Genomic DNA, 18,426 nt, shown 5'->3' with positions numbered 1-18,426 from the left:
TAGAGAACATTAAGCAAGTCTTGCATCAGATTTTCGAAGTGAAACTGTCAGTAAGAATCCCAAGAATTCTTGTCACCACCTCCCTGCTCCCCGGTTGTGACTCAAATCTTATGACTTAGACAGCGTGACTTGGCATTTGGCCATCTCTCCGATTTGACTTTCCCTGCCAGCCCCAGGAGGATGGGCTCCCCCTTTGAGTTTGGTCCCTCCCAAGGTTTCTTCCTTCTAGGGTGTTTTTTCTCTTGTCACTGTCACCTCTGGATTACTCACTGGGGACTTTGGGTGGGGATGCTGTAAAGCCCTTTGAGACAATGTAATGTTGTGATAACGCGCTATACAAAAATAAATTTGTTGTTTTTTGTTGAATGTTCTATCCAGTACTGTGGAGATCACTACTGATATGCATGAAGTATGTCCAGGCCAGAGCACAGAAGTGTGGGATCATGATCAGTGCAATACTGACAGTCTAAAAAATCAACTCAAAATGAATGCTTCTTCCTTATTCCTCAAGATGCAAGCTCTCTTCCATGTTTCAAACATAGCTACACAAGAAATAGTGGAGCACTTGAATCAAATTTTGTCTTTATCCCAGCCATTGATCAAGGAGGCAGTTAGTTATGTCCTGCAGAGAAATGGTTCAAATATTGCAGAACTTACCCTGGATGAAATTGTTAGTACTGTAATAGAGACCAGTGCTCTTTTAACTGCTACCTCTAAAGATGGAGAGCTGTCCTCATCTAAGCGCAGAAAAACCTTTATTGAGCGCAACTATCTCTGTGTAAAGCCAGTAGAGTATAATTTGGAACAACCTGGACATACCATCATGTATGTTCCCATCCTTCAAATGATTCAGGAGTCGTGGATTGTATTTCCTTGAAAATGAATTACTTTCAAAAGAGGATCTCACCATACTTCTACAGTTATATATTGATGAGCTAGAAATTGCTAACACGCTTGGCACATCACGAAAAATTCATAAACTTTATGCTGTGTACTGGGTTCTTGTCACCAAAATACAGATCAGCCTTACACACTATACAGCTTGCAATTCTAGCAAAGTGTCAGACCTGCAAAAGTATGGGTATGCAGCTGTACTTGCTCCACTGCTGCATGATCTGCATACTCTTGAACAGGATGGTGTCTTCATTGAAAATGTTGCTCAGAATGTCAAAGGCACCATCTTCTGTGTTTCTGCTGACAATCTGGCTGCCCATGGATTAATTGGCTTTGTAGAGTCAATTCAAGCTGAATATGTTTGCAGATTCTGTATGGCCACAACAGAACAATTTCAAGAAACCAAAGTCAGATATAAAGAGTTTACTCAAAGAACCAAAGCCAGCCATGACCTTCATCTATAAAATGTTCAAGAAATTGACACTTTGATTAGCTACTTTGGTGTTAAAGGGGGCTGTGTCTTGAGTGACTCCCTGAATCACTTCCTTCCAATCACAGGCTTTCCACCCGATGTACTGCATAATCTTCTGGAAGGTATCGTTCCTGTGGAGCTTTCTCTTTGCATTAAGGAGATGATCCGACCGAAGTACTTCACTTTAGGGTATTTGAAACAAAAGATTGCATCATTTCCATATCAGCACAGCGATAAAGTTGATAGACCTCAGCCAATTCCCAAAACGCTTCTGTCTCGAGGAACGATAGGAGGCAATGGGCACTCTACTCCGACTGCTTCCATTGCTTGTAGGCAGTGTAGTACCAGAGGGTGATGGTGCATGGGAAGTTTTGATGGAACTGAAAGAGGTGGTGGAGTTAGCATTGTGCCCGTCCATTACTGATGATTTTCCATTAGTGTAAAATCAGTGATCATAGGCAGGTACTCCCACAGACTTTCCCTGAGTTAAGGCTTCATCCTAAGCACCACTATGTGGAGCATTTTCCCACCCTAGTCAAATGCTTTGGACCTCAAAGGTCCTGGGATCAAACCCAGGACCTTCTTGCTGTGAGGCAACAGTGCTAACCACTGTACCACCACACCACCCACAGTGGCTGTTGTTGTTGTTGATATTTTATGATTTTTGTTGATGTTACCTTAATTCAGCTTTACAGAAGTGCCTGTCACATCAGGACCAGAACCCAGTTTGGTAGCTAACTTCCACTGCCATAGTTATTGCTAAAGGCCACGCCCACATCCAGATGATGTCAGTGCACAGTCAGTCACTCCTGCACTCCATGTATTTACCTTCTGTCTGTTTATTAGGGATGGGCATAAAGCTTCTGGCGCTTCTGGGTTTAATTATAGCAGCCCTGAACTGGAGACAGCAGAGTTACAATGTACCTCATTGAATGAGTCTCAGTATCTGTAATAAAGACCGACGCATGCAATATATATTCATAATGATAATTATAATAAAACTCATTGATTCCCCATGGGGACAGTTTCTATTTGTCTAACCCCCCTAACTCTCCATGACGCACGTGTAGGTGAGAGCGAGCTTGGCAGCGAAGGGCAGCTACCTGCAGTAGGGCCCATGGAGATGGGGGTTAAGGGCCTTGCTCATGGGTCCACTGTTATGTGACTATTCTACCAAAGCCAGGCTTGAACAAGTGACTTTCTGATTACGGGCACATGCTTCCCCCTATAACACCAGTCATTTTAATGCACAAATAAACATAAATATTTGTATGTGCATAAATGTGCTTCATTAAAGTAACTCAAATAATGTGTTGTAATGACAGCATTTAATTTCAAGACAGCGTAAGGTACAGTATAGGGGTGTAACGATGCAGTGCTCACGATTGCAATTCAATAGACAATTCAGGGCTCATGGTTTGAAATACCCCAATATATTCAACAAAATAAGACAAACTAAGACCTCACAGTTCTTACATTTTGCGATGCGACGGCCAGCTGGGAATCCACCAACTGGAGATGATCAGTCCCATGCACACTGCACACCAGCTGGAGATGATCAGCACCACACACACTGCACACCAACTGGAGATTATCAGCATCACGAATACTGCACACCAGCTGGAGATGATCAGCACCACACACACTGCACACCAGCTGGAGATGATCAGCACCACACACACTGCACACCAGCTGGAGATTATCAGCACCACACACTGCACACCAGCTGGAGATGATCAGCATCATGCACACTGCACACCAGCTGGAGATGATCAGTACCATGCACACTGCACACCAGCTGGAGATGATCAGCACCACACACACTGCCAGTGACCTTGGCTTCCACTCAGGCAGCCACAATAAATACCAACACGGCATGGCTGGGGGGTGATAATCACCCCAACCACAAGGCAGGGCAGCCTTCAATGGCAAATCTTAAAGCCCCTGTGAAGACGTAGGTAGGGAGAGCAAGTAAACCATGTGAGCATACTGTCTTGGCCAGTGAGTCCAGGGGACTACTGCTTAGTCTATTGAGTATGTAATAATAATAATAAATAATTGTAATGAAAAATATTTGGCTTCAACTGGTCAATAAATAATAAAAGTGCCTCTATAACAGGACTGAGACCTTAATTAGGCTGACGGTGTGTGGGAAGGGACGTTTTTACTGATTCTTATTCAGACACAAACTATTTTCTGAATTATGTACGAACTGGAGAATTTTGGCTCTTTACTGGTGGTTTTATTTTTTATATAGTTGAAAAGGAATGACAACAAGAAAGAACAAAACACTGAACAACTCCAGTAATTTCAAGAACAATTTATCTGGCATCTCTCTAATCAAGTTTACCAAGCAAAACAACCACCAAAACGTGGAGCTTCATTTCCTTGCAGACGTTGCATTCGACCTTCTCATTGTCCAGCATTTCTGCAGCCTCAAAGCTTAGACTGAACATTTCAGAAGAAGCTTTTATCTACATGTCTTGAGCATGCTATGTTTTTGGCTCTTCTGTCCCCATTTGGCCAGCAGGTGTCACTGGCCACCCTATTCTTTCTGTGTTTCTTTCCTTTCACATTCTCTGGTGTGTTCTCCCACTCCCTGGGCTGCCCTGTGGTTCAATGCTCTGAGTGTGTGGTCTTCTACCATTATCCGCTCAAGGACTTCAGCCTTCTTTTCAGTTTTGTTTTACCCTTGTTATTTCTTTTGTTTGTGACATTTCTGTTGGTTCTTATCCTTCTGCCTTTGTTAGTTTTCCCTGTTTGTCCCTAGTTTTGTAGTAATGTGCTGCAATCCCAGTTCCTACTAGCTCAGAGTGTTTGAGTCCTTATAGTGTTAGTGATTACGACCCTCACTTGTGTCTTGTAACTCCTAGTCCCTAGTGTTTGGTTACTGGTCAATGGCTCACATCTGCTTGTGGTTTAGTCTCCCTTAGTTTTGTTCCCTGAACATGTTCTGTATTAGTTTATTTTCCCTTGTGCTTAGTTTAGCTTGATTTAGTTCTGGTTTTGTCTACCTGCCTGTGTTTACGCCCCTCATCGTCCCTCATGTTTCTTGTTGGTTTAGTCCAGTTTTCAATAAAGTTCCTTTTGTTACTGAGCTGCCCCATGAATCATCCCTTCAATCATGCCCCACCATAACACCATAAGTGATAAGACTTAGGAACTTTCACTTTGATTTTGATGGACAGGGTCGTAAAAATTCTGCCATATTCTAATATTACTCGTCATTTTAATTTTTATTTATTAATGATGACATATTTGATAGCACTTGATTTTCATTTGTTCATTTTTAAATAATTAATATGCAGAGCAAGTTTTAAGATCATGCATTTATATGGGCATGGAGAGAACAGATGAACAGAGATTCCATCTCCAGGGTCACTTTGTGTCAACACCATGCCAAGCAGATCAATTGTGTTTTTCCCGCCGTCACAACAGAGGCCACTAAAAACACTGCGGGCGTTTATCAATGCCATCACAATCATTAGGCTTTTAAAAGAAACTTCAAACACTCAGCTGCAGTGACATTTTGCAATGCTATGTAGTGATATAGCCTACCAATGCAATAGCGAAAGCCAGCTACACAACCAGGTCATGAGGCATCTGAAGTATGTGAAATATTTTGTGTCAGACTGGAGTCACATGGTTGCACAGTGGTTAGTACTGTTGCCTCATGCATGGGACCTGGATTTGAGTCTCTGATGTGGCTCCATGTGTGGAGTTTGCACGTTCTCTCCGTGTCGTTGTTGGGTTTCCTTCAGGTACTCTGGCTTCCCCCCACAAACCCGCTAAACCGGAGTTACCAAATTGTGCATGTGTGAGTGTGCCCTGTGATGGGTTGGTGCCCAAGCCTGGATTGCAGCCAAAGCTTCTGAGATAAGCTCCAGAACCCTACAACCCTGGATAGTATAAAGTGGGTGCAGAAAAAGGATGGATGGATTTTGTGATAGGTCAGCTCATGTGTCTGAATTTAAATTATTTTTCAAGTTTGGTCGGGAGTATAATTTAAAATGTGTAAACATAACATGGGTGTCATTTGAAATATGTAAAATAGTTATACTTAAGGTCAGTTGGTAGGTAAAGAATGTGTACTTGAAAACCAACAGCTACACATCAACCTTCTGTGTTTTTAAAACATGAAAACAACAAACCTGAACTGCTACATTCTTTCACACAATCAATGCTCAACTATCTGGCTCCTTCCATTCTCACAGAACTAGACAGCATCTAAGAGCAGTGTGTGTGACGCTGCGAGTAAAGACACCATGCCTGTAATCCAAAGGTCACTGGATCACTTACTATGTTTGGTGGAGTAATATCAATCACTATGCAGCCTTGCTTCAATTTTGGGTCTATCTAAAATTTTTCCATTTCCAGTTTGTCACCCATACAATGCTTCTGTACAGTTTGAAAAAGATCCATCAAATTTTTGTTGAGTTTTCACACTAACAGGGTGAAGTGTCTGGAACTGCCCTTTTCTTTACTATCAATATGCAGTGCTGCTTCAGTTTTGGTGCAATTGGTGTCAAAAAGTTGCAGTTCATCACCTGGACAATATGTCTGCAGTTTTAAAACGATCCATCAAATGCTTTTTAAGTTATCATGTTAACGAGAAAGTGTCTGTGTTGTAGGACCAGTCCCAAAACCATGTATATTCCTTAGCCAGCGATTGCAATAAACACTTATATATAATATATATATCATATATTATATGCTGCATTTATTAATTACGCACAAAATATTTTGCAGTGTATGGTACATTCTTCTGCATGCAGTGCTTTTGGTAAGTAGAGACTCAGGACCAGGGGTCCTGTAGGGCTGACCCCAGCAGAAGGCTGGAGTCATCCACTAAAAAAACAATTAAATAGTAGGGGGGCCTCAAATAGCCCAGAGCCTCTGAGCCACTCCTCAGCACAAACCACGGAAAACACCAATGACAATGATCATAACTTCGAATGCTTCTGTTACCTGTTGAACCTGTTTGGTAAATGAAAGTAACATTTTCAGTCAGTCCAACAACAGAGAGTGAATGAAACGCTTTGAAAGGTAAGTTGTGGTTTTTAAAATGTTATAATTACACGTATGACTTTTCTATCTTATTTCTGATATATAATTTATGACATAAAACTTTGGATTACACAAATAATTTTATTAAATTACTGTTCATTTTTTAATATATAAAGTATACTTAGTGCCCCACATCAATATGAAAAACTTGTTTCATGTGCGATATTTTGGGTTCTGAGATGGACTGGCATCTCGTCTAACATATCCCCTGTTCTGTGCTTTGTGGGATTGACTTCGGGATTGGATATTTCAGTTCTACAATTCTATGCGTACAATGTTAGCCACATTTAAATGTGAAAGTACTACAGGTGGAACTTCACCTTTGGTTATTCCCTGGACCCTGCATAGGACAAGTGGATCTAGAACAGGGATGGGCAATCTTATCCACAAAGGGCCGGTGTGTATGCAGGTTTTGAGATAACCTTTAGGTCAGCTGTTCAAACCCAGGTCTGAGGACTCTTCAGTCAGTCAGTCCTCTATTTAGTGACCTGATTAGGGAGTTGCAGTGAAAACCTCCTTACACACCGGCCCTTTGCGGATTAGATTGCCCACCCCTGATCTAGAAGATGGATGGATATTTTATTATGAACATTAGATAATGATATTAATACCTCGGATGTCTTGATTGTTATTAAAACAAATATGTGGGCATGCATGTTGTATTTAGGAATTGGTATATAGAATCATCCAAGTTCAAACTGGTTTTATTAACTGTTACGAAGTAGTTGTTTGTTAAGTGGGAGTAAGATTACGGTGAGTGACTGGGTGGTAAAACAAAAACAAAAAAAGCTCTTTTGTGGTTCCGTTCAGCTTTGGGTAATTAGTTAACGCGGAGTTTTGTAAGATGTATGTTTTGTTTGCTTGACAGTATTTTGGGCAGATTATGTTTTTTGACATCCCGTTCCCTAAAAGGCTTACCACAACAGGCCACAGTTATTATTAGTAACGTAGAAGTATTGTGAGGGAACGCAAAAGTATTGCTAGAGAACACTGAACTATTTCAAAAAATATTTTCCCACCCTGCTTCATAGACAGCAAACAGTAAAATTACAACAAACGGTCTAATATGCTTATAGGCTGCAGAGACACTTTAAAATTCAAATGGGTTAATTACAGTTTGAATAAGAATTTTTCATATCATGTTTGAACGAATGTTCGAATATTGGTTAAAAAGTACATACCTAACACGTAGTAGTGCCTTTTCAAATAGGGATATAAAAGTGAAATTGATGATGAAATGTTAAAACATCCTGTACTCCCTAATGACGTTTTATCTGTAATGTTTTTCCATTTTTCATCATGTAAAGTCCCAGGCTGTGTTTCATTTTAAAAAGTTTCCTATTACAAAATTGTTAGCCATTTAGCTCATTTTAACAAAATATCACCAGACATTTAATACAACATCACCTGACATTCCCTGGTAAAGTGGCTTCTATGCACAAACTGCGACATAATATGTATGTAACTTAATACGACCCATTAATTTAATTGTTTAAAAGTTAGGTACAGTGTCATTATGTGGTTTGACTACATTTCTAAAGAAAAGAAAATATATACAAAATAACTCCCCATATTTAATCAGAAAACATGTTGGTTTTCCTTATTTGGAGAGGTTTGCTGTCTTTGGAAATATTTGCGATATTCACCTAATCTGCTCAAGGAGAATTACACAGGAAGCTAACTCTACATTTCACAGTGAAAAGTGCAGAGAAAGAAAAGGGAAAAGGAGGAGAGGAGAACTGTCTCCAAAATTAGTGTCTCTGAGGAGCATGAGGAGAGAGGAGCAGCCTCCAAAACGAGTGTCTCTGAGGAGCGTGAGGAGAGAGGAGCAGCCTCCAAAATGAGTGTCTCTGAGGAGCGTGAGGAGAGAGGAGCAGCCTCCAAAACGAGTGTCTCTGAGGAGCGTGAGGAGAGAGGAGCAGCCTCCAAAATGAGTGTCTCTGAGGAGCGTGAGGAGAGAGGAGCAGCCTCCAAAATGAGTGTGTCTGAGGAGCATGTGGAGAGGGGAATGTCTTATGACAGGTAAAAATTAATTCCTAATGACTGTATATGTGTATATGAGTACATCATATTAATTACAAAGAAATAAATAAAATGCTGCTCTTGCTGAATTCATGCTGGCCTTTGAATTTCCTGCCCAAACATTTCTGTTACCTGTGCACCATCTTTGCCCTGTAAAGATAAGCAGGAGAAAGTTGTCTATTATGCATTTTAAAGTAAAGCCATAGCAATGAAAATATTTTCATTGTAATATGGAGATGAGGTTAATTGGAAGGTTACTCTCTATGCTCAAAACACAGGGTGCAGCAGAAGGAAAAAGTAGAGACTCAAAGTTGTCTGTCAATGAAGTCTGATTGGTCAGAGGGCAGACTAATAAACTTCAGTGAGCAGGATTCGCCTGATACAAGGTAATCTTTTTTATTCAGGATCTGAGATTGAGCAGCATAGTTTACTTTTTTGGGTGGCATATTAGCACACAACAGTTATGTGACTCTTATTTTTCTCCTATGTTGATTGAGCTGATTTTCTACCTGCTCAATGTTTGTAGACGCTGGAATGAAACCCCATGAACGTGAACCTGTTATTCTATGGTTCATCTTCATGTTTTCCATCTCAAAATTATGTTTTTCATGTTCTGTCCCCAGGGTCCAGCAGTCAAGCTGTCTGCAGAAGAATGACGAGTTTTTCAACTTCATATACAAACTGAAGGCATACGATGTTTTATATTTTTCATCTTCAGGTTCTACAAATAGAAAAGCCTTGAACATGCTGAATTTGCACCCATGAAACCATAATATGATAATGAAATGTGTTGAAGAAAAATAAAAACATATGTGAATACCTTTAAGTCAAGTAAACCCAGTTGGGAACAGATTACAGCCCTTTGTTGATCTCCAAACAGTTGAATATTTCTTGCAATCTCTCATGATTCAGGCCGGTTTTGGGTCATTATATTAATTCAGAACCATCTGTCTGTTCTAAGCCACAGCAAAAATATGGTGATTTGTATGTGGCTGGTTGTATTCCAATGTTAAGTGTATATAACCCACATCTTGAAATTTCATACTGCAGTTTTGTAAAAGTGGATCACTACACTACTAGTATGTTTTACAATTTATAGTTTGATCTTTGTTTCCATAACTGTATGTTAGACTTCAGAACAGAATAACTGTATAAAATAAACTTTTTGTATGTATTCAATTTACTTCCTATAGGATATTATGAGGGTTGAACAGGATGAACTGAAAGAATTCAGAAGGCATTTATGTCAGGATTACCCAGAAATCAGTGCAGGCCAGCTGGTGGACTGTGACACCCTGGTTGTTCTTAAGAAGATGGTGGAGAGCTGTGGTGAAGAGAGGGCTCTGGAGATCACACAGCGCATCCTAAGGGACATGAAGGACGTCACAGAGACAGGGGACAAGTGTAAGAGTTTGTTTTGTCTTTGGACAACAGCTGAAGGATTTAGCACTAAAAACCGGCAAATTATCTATGCAACTAAACTTTTGATGCCTGTATTACATGTCGATCCTATACATAGAATAAACTCATGGCTTTTGCTTAAACTGGAGATTAAGACAGGAACTGAATTCATGGCCACTAGGTTTTCCATAGAAATCTAAATAGCCGCAGAATTAATTTCTCCTTCCTAATTAAATTATTGGTAGCGGGACTTAAATTTCAACTCTGAACACCATACATTATAAATCACCGTGTGAGACCTACTACAGCTGTCCTGTGATTTTTGAAAATGCACAATGAAATGTTCTTGGAACTTACAGTTGTTTGTTCTTTCAGTGTATTATACAAGAACGTGTCAAATGAAAATGAAAGTCAAGTTGAAAAAAAAATATGAATACATACTTGAGGGGATTGGAAGTCAAGGAAATCGAACACTTTTGAGTAACATCTATACAGAAGTCCACATTTCAAAATGTGGGAATAGGGAGACCAAAAATGACGGCAATGAAATGAATGAAGGAGACATATTAGCCAGAGCACTAAGTGCAAAACAGATTACAATCAAATGCAATGACATCTTTAAACCTTTAAGTGGACAAAGTAATCCCATCAGAATTGTATTGACAAAGGGGATTGCTGGGATTGGAAAAACAGTCTCAGTTCAGAAATTCATCGTTGACTGGGCTGATGGAGAAGCAAATGAAGATGTAATTTTCATGTTTCCTCTTCACTTTCGGGATCTTAATCTTGAGAGAGATAGAGAATACAGTCTGATGCAACTTCTTCAGAAGTACTTTCCAGAGTTAAAGGAGCTTAGTACTGAATTTTATACGTTTAAAGTTTTATTCATCTTCGATGGACTAGATGAGTGTCAGTTTCCGCTTAATTTCCAGACAAATGACTTTTGCTCTGATTTAACAAAGAAAACATCACTGGATGTATTGCTGACCAACCTCATTAAGGGGAATCTGCTTCCGTCTGCTCACATCTGGATAACCTCCCGACCAGCGGCAGCCAGTCAGATCCCTCATGAATATGTAGACCAAGTGACAGAGATAAATGGATTCAGTGACGCCCAGAAGCAGGAATATTTCAAAAAGAGGTTCAGGGATCACAAACAGGTTGAAAAGGTCATGTCACACCTGAAACATTTAATAATCCTTGATGTTTTGTGTCACATACCAGTCTTTTGCTGGATTTCTGCTACTGTCCTTGAGCAAATGTCGAGTGATGAAGGCTATAGCGGAATCCCCACAACTTTGGCGCAAATGTACATACACTTCCTGCTCATTCAGACAAACATGAAGAAACAGAAGTTTCAAGGAATCCATGAGGCAACCCCAAAGGAGCTGTTAGAAGCCGAAAAACGGTTCATTCTGAAACTGGGAGAATTGGCTTTCGAACAGCTGGAAAAGAAGCAGTCACTATTTCACGAAGACGACCTGAAAGAGTGCGGTATTGATGTCACTGAGGCCTCATTGCTCTCTGGGTTGTGTACAGAGATCTTTCCTGGGGAAGATGTGGAGTCTCCGGGGAGAGTGTTCAGCTTTGTGCACCTGAGTGTTCAGGAGTTTCTGGCTGCTGTGTATGTGTTTGAGTGTTTTACAAACAGAAATAAGAATTTACTTCACCAATATAAATCCAACAAGACCAAACCATTGATTACTGACCTACACAAGAGTGCAGTAGATCAGGCCTTGAAGGGTCGGAATGGACACCTGGACCTCTTCCTCCGCTTCCTTCTTGCCATGTCAATAGACTCCAACCAGATACTCCTACGAGGCCTCCTGCCAGTAACAGAGAACAGCTCACAGAGTCTTGAGGAAACAATCACATACATACTGGAGAAGATAAGGGGGTATCTTATTCCAGAAAAAGCTGTCAATCTCTTCTTCTGTTTGAAGGAAATGAACTACAGTTTTCTAGTGGAAGAACTCAAAAGATATCGGGACTCACATTCAGATGCAGAACTGTCTCCTGCAGAATGGTCAGCCATTGTGGTTTTGTTGCTGATATCAGAGAATGTGCAGGAAGAGTTTGATTTGAAGAAATACATCAGATCAGAATTTCCACTACTAATAATATTGTCAGTGGTGCAACTCTACAAAATCGCTCTGTAAGTATCACCAGTACGCTAAAGTTAATATCAGGCTCTATACCATACCTGAAGTACATGTCATGCTGAACGTTCCTTCAGATGATTCATGTCTCTCAACAATATAAACATAGGATTTTGTTGACTGAAAAAACAGCATAAGTAAGTCTTTAAGTAACATCACTTAGTGACAGCAAAGGGAATAAGGTGAAAGCATATGGCAGTTGAACTTCTGAATGTAATAAGTCAAAAAGTATTTGATGGATTTTATTACTGTTTCACAAAAACATTAAATGGATGAAGATTGATACATGGTTTCATTTTGAAACAAATTGCCACAAAAAATAAGCAATAGTACTATGCTGCAGCAAAGTAAGGAAAGGGCAGATGTAGAAGACACTTGGTCTTGTGAACATAGTAACTTTGAAGGTATTTTACAGAAGTTTCCAAATTTGCAGGTACATTGCATAGTTGAGAACCTGGAAGTGATCAAGGTTGCTTCCATATGGACAGTATACATGCAATTTGTATGCACACTCATGTTAACTACTCTAATGCTATAAATGTGTTTCGTTTTCATAAGTTTTGGATCTAGTACATAATTCAGATTTTAGCCCACTGTGCCTGTGGAGCAGATCTTGCCAGCTGACTGGAGCTTGTGTGTGTACAGTCAAAAACACTCTACGCAGAAGTAATATTTGATGTACTAAATCTAAATATTACATTTAAACCTTGACTTGTAATTCTATAGGCTGTGTAGATTACTATAAAATTAATATTTGTCACCCAAAATGAAGTAGTAACCACAACAACGACAATAATAATAACAATAATAATCATTTTAAAATAAAGCAGCCTTCTGTGATAGTATTGTGGTTTGAATCTTGCTGAAAGCTTTAAACATACTTTTTCTATATGTTGTAAGCAAGTGTATAAGTATTTTTAGATTAAAATTGTAAATTTATGTGAAAGAGGTGTTTAGAAAAACAGCATTAAATTTCTACGATATTCATGGTTCATGTAACATATTCTCTTCAGGCTGGACCAGTGTAACCTCACAGAGAAAAGCTGTAAAGCGATGGCCTCCATTATTACCTCAGAGTCATCACTTCTGAGAAAGTTAGATCTGAGCAACAATGACCTCCAGGATTCAGGAGTGAAGCTACTTTCTGAGGGACTGAGGAATCCACACTGTAAACTGGAGAGCCTGAGGTATGTTCTTACTGGTCTGGACACTGAGGATGGAATTTCTGGAAACATGATGTGAATTATTTTCAGTATGATTTAATGGAGATGTTACAATCAGCTATGCTTTGATCTTATGTAGTTATCGTTGCTCTGGTCATAAAGCAGCAGGTATTCAATCAGTTCATCATGATTTAAATTATTAAATTGAAAATGAGACAAACACATGTTGTTCTCAGGCTGAATCAGTGTAACCTGTCAGAGGAATGCTGTGAGGCCTTGGCCTCAGTTCTCAGCTCAGACTCCTCACAGCTGAGAGAGCTGGATCTGAGTTACAATAACCTGAAGGATTCAGGAGTGAAGCTGCTGTCTGATGGACTCGGAAATCCAGGCTGTAAACTGGAGATACTGAGGTGACTATTATTCCAAAAGCAGTAACAATATAGTCAGAATCAACTCACTCAAGGAATTTGGTTGCAGCCTAAGGTGTCTGTCAAGTTAGACAGACAATGTACAGACAAGGAAATGTATCATTTACAGACAACATGCAATATACAAGCCATATACAAATTAATTACAAGACAAGTGATATAAAAAAGCAGCAATAATGAGTATTACATATGGGAATGAGTACAATACAGTACTTGTAGATATGAGGCAGGGTGTAAAGACAAGAGTAGCTGCGACACAGCAGAAGATGATAACTAATCAAGATGTTAGCTCTCCACAATAATTTAAATAATCCTCTGGATTCTTGAAATTACATATGACAGATCACAAAGTCAGTTTAGTGTTTTGTATTCACAACATACAATGGGAGTTTATGAATGACATCTGATTGGCTCTGCAGGCTGTCAGGCTGTCAAGTCACAGAGGCAGGTTGTGCTTCTCTGGCTTCAGCTTTGCGTTCGAACCCCTCACACCTGAGAGAGCTGGACCTGAGCTACAATCACCCAGGAGAGTCAGGAGTGAAGAGGCTCTCTGGTTTGCTGCAGCTTTCTTGCATCAAACTGGAGAAACTCCGGTATGTAGAATGTGTTTGCTTAGTCAATCCTACATGCAGTTTTTGTTGCTTCCAAACTATCAAAAAATGCTCTGTATCTTTGCAAGCCCTGTGGTGGATTGGCATCCACTGTAGAATGCCCCCTGTCTGGTACCATGTGCCAAGATAGGACTAAGGCTTACCATCACCCAACTTTATTTAACAGTGAATATCTTCTATCAGCAAAACTTCACAATTAATAATGGTTTTGGTATATAAATACTGCAGCAGGTATACTCACATGGGGAAAAGGCATTTCAAATTCATTTTATACCCATATTAGATTAATCTGGTGTAATCTTAAAGAGGAACTCTGCAAAGATTTGGCCTCAGTTCTCAGTTCAGAATCCTCACACCTGAAAGAGCTGGACCTGAGTGACAATGACCTGCAGGATTCAGGAGTGAAACTGCTCTCTGCTGGACTGAGGGATTCACACTGTAAACTGGAGATACTGAGGTCAGTATTGTAAGGGAACTATAACTGTAAAGAGGAGATACTGAGGTCAGTAGTACTGAGGGATTCACATATTAATATGAATACATTTATGTTGCAGATGTTAAAATTAAGTGTGAATGGAATATTTTTGGTTTGTTTGCCTGTCTGCAGGTTGTCAGGCTGTCAAGTCACAGAGGCAGGTTTTGAGTGTCTGGCTTCAGCTCTGCATGCAAACCCCTCACATCTGAGAGAGCTGGATCTGACCTACAATTACCCAGAAGACTCAGGAGTGAGACTGCTCTCTGCTGGCCTGGAGGACCCCAGGTGGAAATTGGAGAAACTACAGTATGTACTTTCTAATTACTCTTTTGTTATATAACTGGATAAGATGTGTAAACTTTTGTGAGATGAACAGAAAAGCAGACTGTGATAGCATGACAGCAGTGAAGCTCAATTTGTGTTTCTCCTGCTTCTTCAATAGCATGGATTATGGTGGAGAATCCAGGATCAGATCAGGACCAAGAAAATGTAAGCCTGATGAAGTCGGTTTCAGAATCTCTTTACTTCAGAATCCTTCCCCCTTTCTTCGTCACTCTATTCAGGAGTCATCCTCATTCCTTTATTATCCATACTTTTTAAAATAATCATTATTTAACTGAAACTACTGCGGCAATGTAAATTAAACCATCCACTGGCCCAGTAACAGAATCCAGTTGGGCCACTGAAGGTATTACATGCATGAAGGTCACCCCCAACATTTCTGAAAAATTAAACTTTAATTTAAACTGAATTATTTCTGACTTCAAAACATCTAAGGTTTTCCTTTTAGGAGACATGGATATAATCACCTTAATTTAGCATTATACTAATTACTTCTAGATGTTTCTCACTCTTAATTAAACTCTCAATCCATCCATCCATCCATTTTCAGTAACTTCTTGTTTTTGTTTTGTTTTATTTTGTTATTAAAGTGTTACGGTACAAATTGTGTGTTTATATATGTGCAGAAACAGAAAATCATTATAAACCGAAGGTTAAATAATATGTGTTTAGTGTTTTAATGGGATTATTTTTCCATCCATTTTCTGTAACTGCTTGTCCTATTCAGGGTTCTGTGGGTCCAGAACCTATTCTGGAGGTTGTGGGTGCAAGGCAGGGAACAACCCAGGAGAGGGCGCCAACCAACCACTAACTCATTCATTCTAGACTGATGTTGCCCAGGATTCACTTTGATCGATTTGAAACCAGTTTGGTCTTGGTTGAGGGACTGTAGGGCAGCTGCAGACTGGATCTATGTCAGCGTTAGTCAGTTCAGCCGAGGGACTGACCACATAACTCAACTATATCAAGCACAGAAGTCAATAAAAGGAGTCAGAGAAACACATATCCAGTAGAAGACATATGTACAAGTTTGACAGAGCACTTTTTACAGATCACATGATACTATGCAGGGGCTTTAGCTACTGAGTGGCTCCCCGTCTATCCTGTGGATGCCCGTTAAATAACCCACCAATGAAAGAGTCCCATTGTATATAATAATAACCTGATCAAGAACCCAGTGTGAATAGTTATTTTACAGGCGATTTAGCGATGGAACAACAATGAGCCATCCGCCCATCTTTCCTCTTGGTTCTGTGGCTTTCCCTCCAGCATAGGACAAGCAGGAATGAAAAATAGATGGATGGGTATGCTTTGGGTAACATTTTTTGTCTGTTTAAAGGGCAGCAGTGTGTTAGTAATTATGGCATTTTTCATTCTTCTTTTTCACTGCAGATGCTTGCCAGGTCACACTGGACCCCGACACGGCACACAGACAGCTATCTCTGTCTGAGAAGAACAGGACGGTCACATATACATTACAGGAGCAGCCATGTTCAGAGCACCCTGACAGATTTAACTTCTGGTTCCAAGTTTTGTGCAAAGAGGGTCTTTCTGGTCGCTGCTACTGGGAGGCTGAGTGGGGGGGGAAATTTGGAGCTGGGATTGGAGTGGCGTATAAAGGAATCAGTAGGGAAGGAATGGGTTATGACTGTGTGTTTGGAGGAAATCACCTTTCATGGGCTTTACGTTGCCATGCGGGGAAGGATTTTCTTGCCAGCCACAATAAGGCAAACACTTGCATTTCCGTAACCCCCTCACCCAAAGTCGGAGTGTATTTAGACTGGACGGCTGGCACTTTATCCTTTTACAAAGTTTCCTCTAATGAATTGACCCTCCTGTACAGGTTTTCCTCTACATTCACTAAGCCCCTATATCCAGGGTTTTGGATTTCCAATACAGGATCATCAGTGTCCCTCTGCCAGATGGACTAAAGTAATCTAAGTCAGTCTTGAGCATTCATATGAACAAGCTGATGTGACATAATGTAAAACAGGGTTTAAATATAGACAGAGCCAGGCAGAGCCCAGCTTTTCCTCATCATGTCCAAATCGCTCCTTACCTGAGCACAGCTCTACCTCCTTCAATGTTAATATTAACCTTTAATGTCCAAATTTAGTAAATGATCCACATTGAGTGCTTTAATAAAATGTCAGTTTTTCACTAAAAATCATGTTTCTCATCAGCTTTAATATTAAGTTTCATTAATAACTCTAACCCGACATTCATTTCTCAAGTGAATGATATACTCCAGCATGATGCCTTGAATTCTAAATGTTTGTGTATTTTTACTTATTTCACTTACCGTACTGCTGCCCAAACTTGACTTACTGGTTAGACTCTGATAGAGGTACAGTACAACATGTGTAAAAAGAAATTTGTGAATAACTTGATCTTTAAATGCATTTTCAAGTTTCATTTACATGCTATGTTTTAAAAAAACAATCAAAAAATATTTAACCACGCTATATACAGTACCCATATTAAATAAAAATAACTTTTTAATCACAGTTTTTAGTTAATTTTGCATTGCTTTAAAGTGGTAACACATGTCAGCAAATTAAAATACTGCATTGTTAAGATTGTGATCATAAATATATATAATTACTAATAAACTAATGTAGAGAGTGGCTCATTTAGGCCCCACCCCCCTGCCCTGTACCTCACACTACTGTATCTCTATAAACTGCCAGTAACTCTGGGAGCTTATAGCTTATAATTTAGCAGTTTGCTTGCCAGGCTGTGCTGTTTATTATGCGTTTAAACTGTATCACTTTATTTGAACCCAAGTACATGCCTAAGTAGAGTTAGTTTAGACCAGGGGTCACCAGCATGGTGCCCACGGGCACCAGGATGCCCCCAAGGACCACATGAGTCGCCCGTGGACCTGCTCTAAAAATAGCACAACTCACCAGTGAGCAGCATCTAAAATTTAATTTTATCCTGTTGCCATTCTTCTTTAATCACATTTGCATTTATATAAATTTGACTTTGTACCCACTTATGATTTTTTCTTTAAATAAATACTTTAATTGATTATTTGATTGCGTGGGGTTTCCTTTTATGTTTTTTAAAAAGCAGAGACCTAATCCTGAGATCACCAAACCGGACACCCTCAACGCCCTGACTGTGCCTAGAAAATCTGTCCATAAAAGCTATGAACAAAATCGGTGACAAAGGGCAGCCCCGATGGAGTCCAACCCTCACCGGAAATGAGTCAGACTTATTGCCGACCATGCAGACAAAGCTCTGACACCGGTCATACAGGGACCGATCAGCCCTTATAAGGAAGCCCGGCACTCCATACTCCCAGAGCACCCCCTACAGGACTCCCCGAGGGACACGGTCGAATACTACAAACACATGCTACAAACACATGCTGCTTACAGCTACAA

General features: G+C 39.9%; 1 protein-coding gene and 1 long non-coding RNA gene across 2 annotated transcripts; one reads left to right on the top strand and one right to left on the bottom strand.

The window, feature by feature from the left end:
* The first annotated feature begins 6,255 nt into the window (after positions 1 to 6,255).
* On the top strand, positions 6,256 to 17,354 carry LOC111858918 (NACHT, LRR and PYD domains-containing protein 3-like). Its single transcript, XM_072715101.1, has 13 exons — positions 6,256 to 6,412; positions 8,130 to 8,455; positions 8,734 to 8,841; positions 9,079 to 9,142; positions 9,649 to 9,859; positions 10,232 to 12,011; positions 13,029 to 13,202; positions 13,415 to 13,588; positions 14,026 to 14,199; positions 14,501 to 14,674; positions 14,825 to 14,998; positions 15,135 to 15,181; positions 16,427 to 17,354. Exons 2-13 carry the CDS (start codon positions 8,274 to 8,276, stop codon positions 16,963 to 16,965), a joined length of 3,801 nt encoding a protein of 1,266 aa, XP_072571202.1. The 5' UTR covers positions 6,256 to 6,412; positions 8,130 to 8,273; the 3' UTR covers positions 16,966 to 17,354.
* On the bottom strand, positions 8,306 to 9,795 carry LOC140592247 (uncharacterized). Its single transcript, XR_011992545.1, has 4 exons — positions 9,712 to 9,795; positions 8,965 to 9,097; positions 8,588 to 8,605; positions 8,306 to 8,373 (listed from the first exon to the last, which is right to left on the bottom strand). It is a non-coding gene; the product is annotated as an uncharacterized lncRNA (long non-coding RNA).
* Positions 17,355 to 18,426: the final 1,072 nt, after the last annotated feature.

The sequence above is a fragment of the Paramormyrops kingsleyae genome, chromosome 8 (assembly GCF_048594095.1).
Source record: "Paramormyrops kingsleyae isolate MSU_618 chromosome 8, PKINGS_0.4, whole genome shotgun sequence".
Lineage (NCBI taxonomy): Eukaryota > Metazoa > Chordata > Actinopteri > Osteoglossiformes > Mormyridae > Paramormyrops > Paramormyrops kingsleyae.
Note: the sequence above shows the minus strand (reverse complement) of the source record. Positions and strands in the feature narration are given on the sequence as shown.